The sequence below is a fragment of the Schistocerca americana genome, chromosome 2 (assembly GCF_021461395.2).
Source record: "Schistocerca americana isolate TAMUIC-IGC-003095 chromosome 2, iqSchAmer2.1, whole genome shotgun sequence".
NCBI classification, from domain to species: Eukaryota; Metazoa; Arthropoda; class Insecta; order Orthoptera; family Acrididae; genus Schistocerca; species Schistocerca americana.
In genome coordinates, this window is record NC_060120.1 from 825,236,673 (window position 1) to 825,247,949 (window position 11,277).

Genomic DNA, 11,277 nt, shown 5'->3' on the forward strand with positions numbered 1-11,277 from the left:
AGATTTCACACACATTTGAACATATTTTTGTAATTACATAACACGAACAAATATTTTGTCATTTTTCGTCCATCTCTATGTTGGTGTCGGCCCGTCTGCTAAGACACTTTGTCTCTATAACCGGTCGCCGTTTCAAACTCAAATTTATGCCACGTACTAAGGTCTAAAGCCCTTTGGCAGTGAAAAAATTGTAAGCTTCTAAGTTAGTGCAATCAAAAGAAACAGCCATTTATGTCACATATTTTGATACTCGGAAACTCCCGAGCTTTCCGTTGCCCTAGAATCATGAAATTTGGCAAGACGCAAAGTTTCACAGTTCAAGTAAGGAAAAATCCTAAAATTATTAATTTGTAATTACATGACACGAAAAAATATTTTGTCTTTTTATCCGTTTGTGTGTCAGTCTGTGAACAGGATGGCTTATAAAATTCAAATTTATGTCACTTACTAAGGTCTACGGTCCTTTGGCAATGTAAAAGATTTAAGCTTCTAAATCACTGCAATCAAAAAAGCTGCCATTTATGTCATACATTTTAATACTCGCAAACGCACTCATCAAGACCTATAGGGCACTTCCCGTTGACGTTGAATCACGAAATTTGGCAAGAAGCAAGGTTTCACAGCACAAGTTAAACATTCTGGAAGTTGTTATTTTATGATTATATCACATAAAAAATACCTTTTCGCCATTAGAACATACACTGCATTCATCATCCATCAAAAACATAGTAGACGATTGTTACTGCATGGAAACATAAAGTGTAAGTTGTAGTCAATTTTTTGTAAGTAAATAAGTGTTACATTAAATCTTCTGTATCGATATACGAGGGTAATCCCAAAAGTAAGGTCTCCTATTGTTTTATAACTACAGAACTCTGTTTGTGTGGCAGTTGGTCGCACTGTTATGAAGAGTGCTTTACGCGCTGTGTCTAAACATGCGCACGCCGTACTGAGGCGCTCAGTCTTGTCTTGGCAGCCGTTGAGAGTGGTGCTCCCACAGGATGTTACCGCCAAGTGCGAATTGCGCGCAGTTATTCGGTTTTTGAACGCAAAGAGCACTGCGCCGACTGAAATCCATCGCCAATTGAAGGAAGTGTATGGTGAGCCATGCATATATGTCAAAAATTTTCGTAAGTGGTGTAGACAGTTTGCTACTGGTCGGACCGAAATTCACTACGAACAGCATGGCGGCGATCTAGTATGATGGGCATACAAAAACTGCCGCAGCGTCAATTGTATCGACAGAAATGGTGATTATGTCGAAAAAAAGCTAAATGTTCAAGCTGTAAACTGATGTAAACCATTGTGGAAATAAACAGATCTACGTACTTATAACAAAAAAAGGATATCTTACTTTTGGGATTACCCTCGTATATAAACTGAAATCCTCTGCTCGCTTCTTTCTGTATGTTCGGACTAGTCTGACGAATTACTGTAGATATTTTGATAGGATTTTAGAATTCCTGGGACCAATATCTTCCCAGTATCTATAAGGAAACAGGCAAAAATCTTGGAGATTCTTATATCACGAGAATCTGCAAGATTATATATATATAATAGTCTGCGAACCGAGAACCTCAAAGATTTTTGCCTGTTATATACTACTGGCCATTAAAATTGCTACTCCACGAAGATGACATGCTACAGACGCGAAATTTAACCGACGGGAAGAAGATGCTGTGATATGCGAATTATTAGCTTTTCAGAGCATTCATACAAGGTTGACACCGGTGGCGACACCTACAACTTGCTGACATGAGGAAAGTTTCCAACCGATCTCTCATACACAAAGAGCAGTTGACCGGCGTTGCCTGGTGAAACGTCGTTGTGATGCCTCGTACCATAACGTTTCCGACTTTGATAAAGGTCGGATTGTAGCCTATCGCGATTGCGGTTGATCGTATCGCGACATTGCTGCTCGCGTTGGTCGAGATCCAATGACTGTTAGCAGAATATGGAATCGGTGGGTTCAGGAGGGTAATACGGAACGCCGTGATGGATCCCAACGGCCTCGTATCACTAGCAGTCGAGATGACAGGCATCTTATCCGCATGGCTGTAACGGATCGTGCAGCCACGTCTCGATCCCTGAGTCAACCCGTGGGGACGTTTGCAAGACAACAACCATCTGCACGAACAGTTCGACGATGTTTGCAGCGGCATGGACTATCAGCTCGGAGACCATGGCTGCGGTTACCCTTGACGCTGCATCACAGACAGGAGCGCCTGTGATGGTGTACTCAATGACGAACCTGGGTGCACGAATGGCAAAACGTAATGTTTTCGGATGAATACAGGTTCTGTTTACAGCATCATGATGGTCGCATCCGTGTCTGGCGACATCGCGGTGAACGCACATTGGAAGCGCGTATTCGTCATCGCCATACTGGCGTATCACCCGGCGGGATGGTATGGGGTGCCATTGGTTACACGTCTCGGTTACCTCTTGTCCGCATTGACGGCACTTTGAACAGTGGACGTTACATTTCAGATGTGTTACGACCCGTGGCTCTACCCTTCATTCGATCCTTGCGAAACCCTACATTTCAGCAGGATAATGCACGACCGCATGTTGCAGGTCCTGTACGGGCCTTTCTGGATACAGAACATGGTCGACTGCTGCCCTGGCCAGCACATTCTCCAGATCTCTCACCAACTGAAAACGTCTGGTCAATGGTGGCCGAGCAACTGGCTCGTCACAATACACCAGTCACTACTCTTGATGAACTGTGGTATCGTGTTGAAACTGCATGGACAGCTGTACCTGTACACGCCATCCAAGCTCTGTTTGACTCAAAGCCCAGGCGTGTCAAGGCTGTTATTACGGCCAGAGGTGGTTGTTCTGGGTACTGATTTCTCAGGATTTATGCACCCAAATTGCGTGAAAATGTAATCACATGTCAGTTGTAGTATAATATATTTGTGCAATGAATACCCGTTTATCATCTGCATTCCTTCTTGGTGTAGCTATTTTAATGGCCAGTAGTGTATGTAGTTAGGTCTGCACGTAAACCTGAGTACACGAGTTCTACTCCCACTCGGCCGTTTTTCCTGATGTTACAGTTTGGGTCCAGCAGCGTGTATTTAGATGGCAATACGATTTTCATTAGCGAGTGCTGAAGTCTGTCCGTGAGAGTGGGGCGTGTGGTGTTGCAGACGAGGTGCCGGCGTGGCTGATCCGCGAGAAGCGCGTGCTGGCGGTGAGCATCTGCAAGCCGGACGCGCCGCCGCACCTGCTGCTGCTGGGCCGCAAGCCCGAGTACCCGCTGACGGTGGCGGCGCGCCTCGGCCGCTCCATCACGGGCGCGCGCTTCCGCTCCGGCTTCCTCTGCACCGCCACTGTGCGCTTCACCTGAGGCCGCCGGCGCAGCCGCCGCCGCTACACCCCACCCCGCACCGTCCCACTCTCCCATCGCACCGTCTAACATGTAAAACTCGCCAATAAAACTTTTTTTACCCGACTTCTTTGTACTTTATTACAAACGACCACTAAATCCTTCATTGAAATTAATCCGTGCAAATTATAAAAATGGATGTACGTACGTAAAATTCTATGTACTGACTTGGCAGAAAATCCTAAGAAATTTTCGTCTTATGTCCAAGCGGTAGGTGGATCAAAACAAAATGTCCAGACACTCTGTGACCAAAATGGTATTGAAACAGAGGATGACAGACTAAAGGCCGAAATACTAAATGACTTTCTCCAAAGCTGTTTCACAAAAGAAGACTGCACTGTAGTTCCTTCTCTAGATTGTCGCACAGATGACAAAATGGTAGATACCGAAATAGATGACAGAGGGATAGAGAAACAATTAAAATCGCTCAAAAGAGGAAAGGCCGCTGGACCTGATGGGATACCAGTTCAATTTTACACAGAGTACGCGAAGGAACTTGCCCCCCCTTCTTGCAGCGGTGTACCGTAGGTCTCTAGAAGAGCGTAGCGTTCCAAAAGATTGGAAAAGGGCCCAGGTCATCCCCGTTTTCAAGAAGGGATGTCGAACAGACGTGCAGAACTATAGACCTATATCTCTAACGTCGATCAGTTGTAGAATTTTGGAACACGTATTATGTTTGAGTATAATGACTTTTCTGGAGACTAGAAATCTTCTCTGTAGGATTCAGCATGGGTTTCGAAAAAGACGATCGTGTGAAATCCAGCTCGCGCTCTTCGTCCACGAGACTCAGAGGGCCATAGACACGGGTTCACAGGTAGATGCCGTGTTTCTTGACTTCCGCAAGGCGTTCGATACAGTTCCCCACAGTTGTTTAATGAACAAAGTAGGAGCATATGGACTATCAGACCAATTGTGTGATTGGATTGAAGAGTTCCTAGATAACAGAACGCAGCATGTCATTCTCAATGGAGAGAAGTTTTCCGAAGTAAGAGTGATTTCAGGTGTGCCGCAGGGGAGTGCCGTAGGACCGTTGCTATTCACAATATACATAAATGACCTTGTGGATGACATCGGAAGTTCACTGAGGCTTTTTGCGGATGATGCTGTGGTATATCGCGAGGTTGTAACATTGGAAAATTGTACTGAAATGCAGGAGGATCTGCAGCGAATTGACGCATGGTGCAGGGAATGGCAATTGAATCTCAATGTAGACAAGTGCAATGTGCTGCGAATACATAGAAAGATAGATCCCTTATCATTTAGCTACAATATAGCAGGTCAGCAACTGGAAGCAGTTAATTCCATAAATTGTCTGGGAGGAGGCATTAGGAGTGATTTAAAATGGAATCACCATATAAAGTTGATCGTCGGTAAAGCAGATGCCACACTGAGATTCATTCGAAAAACCCTAAGGAAATGCAATCCGAAAACATAGGCCCACTGCTTGAACACTGCTCAGCAGTGTGGGATCTGTACCAGATGGGGTTGATAGAAGAGATAGAGAAGATCCAACGGAGAGCAGCGCGCTTCGTTACATGATCATTTAGTAATCGCGAAAGCGTTACGGAGATGATAGATAAACTCCAGTGGAAGACTCTGCAGGAGAGACGGTCAGTAGCTCGGTACGGGCTTTTGTTGAAGTTTCAAGAACATACCTTCATCAAGCAGTCAAGCAGTATATTGCTCCCTCCTATGTATATATCGCGAAGAGACCATCAGGATAAAAACTAGAGCCCACACAGAGGCATACCGACAATCTTTCTTTCCACGAACAATACGAGACTGGAATAGAAGGGAGAACCGATAGAGGTACTCAAAGTACCCTCCGCCACACAACGTCAGGTGGCTTGCGGAGTATGGATGTAGATGTAGATGAACGTATGTATGTATGTTCCACATCTCCTACTAAAGCACTGGACTTATTTCAACCAAACTTGGTACACATATCATCTACTGTCTGGAAAGGATCACTATTGGGGTAAGAACCACCCACCTTTCAAAAGGGTGGGGGTAGGGGTGACAAAGTAGCATAGCCTATGACGCGTGAATACCCATACTTTGGTTATTCAGTATTTAAGAGTGAGAGCACTTAAAGACTTGCAAGAAATTTTACATGTAATTTCAAACCTGAACGAAATTTCTCTCGCTGAAGAGGCTCACAAAATAATAAAAGGAAAAAAGTTTGTCGCTTACATTTTCGCTGTTCATGCAGTAAAACTGCTAGACTATAAGAAGCATGACGTTTTAATTTGTTACTTCTTTACTGATACCTCTATTCGCAACTCATTTCGCATACGGCATCCGCATAAGTCGTTGAAAGAACCTAGAAAAATGCCGTCTTACGGCGTGTAGTTCAAGACGTGTGATGTCATAAACACTGAAATATGTGAGCAAGCATGACTTTTTAATTTATTACTTCTTTACTACTAACTCTGTTGAAAACACATTTGGAGACGGTACACACATATACCATTGGATGTACCTCCAAAATGACATCATTGTACAGCACATAGTTCAGGAGATACGACGTTTTAGACATTACGATGGGTGAAAATGAAACTGTAGGGCGAAATTCGCTATACATACAGGTGAAATATGTGTGCAAATATGTTAAATATGTACGAAATACATTTGACATGTGCGTATGCCATCAAAGTCACAGGCACAAACCTCATCCTAGACCCTGGGACGATTTCAGTCAAATCTGGTACATATATTAGTTGCAATCTGGAAAGAATTACTTCAGCGATAAGAACCACCAGCCTCCAGCTTGGGTGAGTGTGATAACGTAGAGACGGAAGCGAGGACGACGATATGGACAGCAGTGAAGGAGAAGAAGGAGATAGGCACATATAGGAGGAGGTGGAGATGGACAGAGATAGGGGAGGGCGAAATGGACAGACAGATGGGACAGAGAAAAGAAAGAGGAGATGATCAGCAGGCAGGGGCAAGAAGAGACAGGCAGAGAAATGAGGCAGGAGGGGATGGACAGAGGGGGAGGAGGAAATGGAAAGACAGAGGGAAGAGGAGGAGATGGAGGCAGAAAGGAAAGAGGAGGAGATGGACAGACGAGGAGGGAGGATGAGATGAACAGAGAGAGAGAGAGAGGAAAGAGGAGACTGACGAAGAAATGGGAAGGAGGAGATTGACAAAGGGTGGGGGAGGAGGAGATGGAATTAGAGGGAGAGGAGGAGATAGAAGGGGCAGGAGCAGATTGACAGAAAGAGGGGAGAGGAGGACAAGGACAGAGGGAGATGCAGGAGGAGATGGACAGAGAGAAGGAAGGAGCAGGTCTAGAGCGACAGAGAGGAGAGAGAAGGGGATGGACTAATAGAAGACTGGAATAAATAACTACCCAGGTAACACTGGAATTCTTAGCTAGTAGCATTATACAGAAGCTCATATGCTGTTGATGGATTATGAAACAGAATTTTGAAAAGTCGTTCCACCTTAATAAGTCATGTCCTTAGTTACAGGTTCATATGTAAAGCATCACGCACAGCGAATTTTTTCGGGCAGGAACAACACATGCAGCTATTAATCGTCTTTGTAAGAAAGATGACAAGAAACACTTAAACCGTTATCGTCCAATTTTCTTAGTGATATCTTTTCTCAGAATATTCGAAGAGTAATCTCACATTTAATTACAAACAATTTATTCACCGTACCACAGTTTGGATTCCAGAAGGGTTGCCCAACTGAGAATTCTGTTTACGCATTCAACCACCAAATGCAGGGTGACGCACAGAAAGCCGGCCCTGAGCAGTGTTGCCAACTCTCCAAAAAGAAATACGCTAAATGTTTATACAAGAGAAAAACAAAAAGAAAGCTGAAATAAAACAAGTTGGATTAGTGTGTTGTTTTATTTTTGCAATAATTATACTGTGTTACAGATTACCCTGAATCTACATTTATTTGTAAATTGTCAGATCTACTGGGCATTAAAGTAATACAAACAATTAACTGCGAGTGTATAGCATTATTTGAATTACATATGCTTGCTAAGGTGGAAACAATAGATTTGTATTGTGAAAAGTTCAAAACAGATTATATGTGGCACTATACATATTAATTTAAACAATAATTTTTATCCATGAAACATACATTTAGAGAAGACGAGTTACTCTCACTATTCTCCATATTCAAGGATACAATTTAACTTTGATTTTACACCCAAGACATTTTTGTGAGTTGAGTTATCAGCATGAGCAGGCATTGATGGGAGCATGTATGTTGTTCATGTATGTGGGATATTTACGGTAGCTGTCCTTCGAATAGTATTTTCTGGGGTTGAGAACAAGCAGGCAGTTTGGTCACTTAGTAATAAATCTTGCAGTGGACGTTTGGAGCTTGAAAGTCACGTGTAGGTATTAGGGAAAGGAACATCTCAAAGCACTTACCGGGGACAGAATGCTGGGCCCAAGTATTTCTTACACTGGTGTGCAGACAATGCATTCGGTCAAAGAGGCGAAAAAACTGCCTACCTGGACCTACCTGTTAGGTGCCTCTTGCCACAGCAGGGCAGTGGTGTGGAGAGAAATCTAGGTCACTGTAAAAATTTGCGAGTTTCCTTATTCACCATGGGCAGGACACTATCGAGGGAACCATCAGATGGTGTCATCCCTCTGCCTGCTTAGCTTTTTGGGAAGGCACAGGCCTTCAAAATGGTTTTAGACGGAACACAACATTGATGGATGCTCTGAAATGGTCTGTGTTGGGCTACAGAAACACTTCTCCTAGTTTAGCATGGGCCCCTTATAAGACACGCGTTAATGTTATAGGGCGTCCGGATAATGATCTCCATGATACACGTGTTGTTCACTTCAGTGTTATATGGAAACTCAAAACCTACCGTATAAAGTGGCCGTGGAAAAAAACAAGTTGGGAGTATAATCTCTCCTACTCTCTGTGAAGGACTTTGCGAGTCAGAGACTGGCTGCTTCTCCTGAAAGGAGAATAATATTAACTTGATTGGCAGTGAAGTAGAGCAGGTATGTTAGAGGGGAGACATAGAGTTCGTGAAGTCTTGTAATTGGCACAAAACCCCTGTGGGGGAGGCTGCAGGAGTGGTTTTGTGGAGTTGACTGAGGTTTGATTGAAAGTGAGGAGAGGAAACACTTGGTCTTCCGATTCAGACTATAGTCTGGAGTGGGTCTTCTGATTCAGACTAAGGTGTGGACAGGATTCTGGTCTTGACTTTTGTTATGAGTAGGCTGTACTTGGGACACTTGTCCTGAACCGTGACTTCGCGCTAGCACTGGTCTTGACTAGGGAGCCTGGGGTTAGGACTTAGCTGTACCGACAGTTCATTCGTGACAGGTCTGCCGCCTTGACGTTTGGTCTCCTTGTGTGCACTGCCGTATGAGTGAGTCAAATTGGTTAATGGTATGACCAGCGAACGGGAGTATCACACTCTGGAATCTGACGAGGTTTCAGAGCTCCATTAGAGAGTAATTGCGGAATTACACGCGCCGCACATCGCTGCTCTGCAGACGCTAGAACTACGACGGTCACCTGAGACAGCGCCACACATCAAGAAAACGGGTACGTTTTTTAAGTGTCGTGACACCAACAGTACTGAGAAATGTCTTCATTAATGTTAACACTAATTATGTACAGTGTACGGATGTGAACTGACTCGTTCCACATCATTTGGATAAAACAATCGTTCAAATGATCTACGGAACATATAATTAACTAATCACGTCGAAGCAAAGACAATGCGACGACTCGGAGAATTAAAACTGATGAAAGGGACCATTAGTGGCACTTCAAAGGAAACATTAGTTCACACGCACGACCTTATTTAGACCAATTCTCGAATATGCAGCGCCTGCCAAGATGGCTAATCCGAATCAAAGACAGAGAGAAGTCTAAGAACAGTAACAATATATGGTATAATACGGCAAACAACACCACATACGAAACAGCCAAAATATATATACCTTTAAAATACCGACTCTTCGAACTTTCTGGTGAATGCTAAAACCGGACTTCACAGATTAAGCACTAGTATGGTTACGGCAAAGTTATTTCATTTCAGTTACCTGTTACATACAACAGCCCATTACACGAAGAAAACATACGAAGTTTACAACTAAACAGAACTGAAAACAGGACTAGTCAGCGACATCAACAATACAAAAACGTTTTACACGGACTGCTTAACAGTAGCAAAGTTTCGTTGACTTACTAAAACTATTTAATGTCTGTGTGAGTGTGTGTATGTGTGTGTGAGTGTGTGTGTGTGTGTGTGTGTAAATTCCTAAGGGACCAAACTGCTGAGGTCATCGGTCCCTAGACTTACACACTACTTAAAATAAGTTGTGCCAAGAACAACACACACACATGCCCGAGGGAGGACTCTAACCTCCGGCGGGAGGGACCGCGCAATCCGTGACATGGCGCCTCAAACCACGAGGCCACTCCGCGCGGCACTATTTTATCAAGCAACGTCTTTCGAAGCACAAACCTCATCTTCAAGTTACAATGACAATACAAAAACTATTCAAGACATAGATATTAAAATTGTTGTTTATAGTCTGGGCATGTCTGTGGTCATCCTGCGGAGAAAGAGAAGAAGAAACTATTTCGACGGAATATCCACTTCGTTTGTTGGTCTCCTGTTCTCACAAAATAATTTTAAATAATCACTGAAGTCGTTCATATGAAAAAAGCTGTCTTCTTGTGGTGTGTTCAGTTACCACCACTGCTATGGTTCCTCGCAGGGCTGCCCAGGATACGGTGGCCGATGCACATAATCAATTTTCGTCCGAAGTGCTGGGCGAGTTCATTAGTTAGTTCAGAAGGGGAGGCCATTGTTTGCCCGACTTCGGCCGGTTGGCGAGGCGCTGCGATGACAGAGGCGCACGGCCTGCAGCCTTTCACGAAACTTTTATACAGAAACCATTCGGTACAAAAAATCATTTTTGCGTTATTTATACCTCTATCTGTCAATTTCATGATGACATGTCCATCATTTATTAATGGTCATAGTTACTGTGATTCTTGTATTTAAGTAAGATACTGCGCGAACTTCGAAATGGTTTGCAATCACAAATAGATGTCATGGTCATTATTATTGTGTTACTTGCATTTAAGTAAGATACTGTACGAACTTCGAAAAAGTTTGCAATCACAAATAGGTGTCACTATGATTTTACGTGTGGTGCGTATTGCGTAATATGTCGCTGTGTACGAAATTTAGCTAAGATATTTAATTTCTCTTTAGACTTGAGTGGAGGTCTTTGTCACCAATCTCAAATAAAAAAAAAATTATCTTATATGGCGCACTCATTTGTGATCATGCATGTCAGCGATAAATCCAGAATGAAATATCACAAACAGTTCTCATATTTCATAAGCGATATGAGATATCGAAGAGAGCTTTTCGCAAATGATAGCACGCAAAGAGGAGAGTTCACATGCGCTACAGTTTGGAACCGAGCGACCGCTACGGTCGCAGGTTCGAATCCTGCCTCGGGCATGGTGTGTGTGATGTCCTTAGGTTAGTTAGGTTTAATTAGTTCTACGTTCTAGGCGACTGATGACCTGAGAAGTTAAGTCGCATAGTGCTCAGAGCCATTTGAACAATTTTTTTTTTTGGAGAGTTCACATGGCTCTGAGCACTATGGGACTTAACTTCTGAGGTCATCAGGCGACTAGAACTTAGAACTACTTAAACCTAACTAACCTAAGGACACCACACACGTCCATGCCCGAGGCAAGATTCGAACCTGCGACCGTAGCGGTCGCACGGTTCCAGACGGTAGAGCCTAGAACCGCTCGGCCACACCAACCGGCAAGAGGAGAGTATTTTGCTATATTCTTATTATCCCATCTTCATTATCTACTGTATGATTCCATTAACCAAAAACTTTTCG

The 11,277-nt window shown here is 43.5% G+C and overlaps 1 protein-coding gene across 1 annotated transcript in view; it reads left to right on the top strand.

Annotated features, from left to right (window-relative positions):
- The window catches only part of LOC124596427, a 29,117-nt gene extending 25,668 nt beyond the window's left edge, over nucleotides 1-3,449 (top strand). Inside the window, exon 3 of the mRNA XM_047135559.1 lies at nucleotides 3,156-3,449. Within this exon, the coding sequence (XP_046991515.1) occupies nucleotides 3,156-3,355 (200 nt within the window). The 3' untranslated portion in view covers nucleotides 3,356-3,449. The remainder of the gene's footprint in view (nucleotides 1-3,155) is intronic.
- Nucleotides 3,450-11,277: the final 7,828 nt, after the last annotated feature.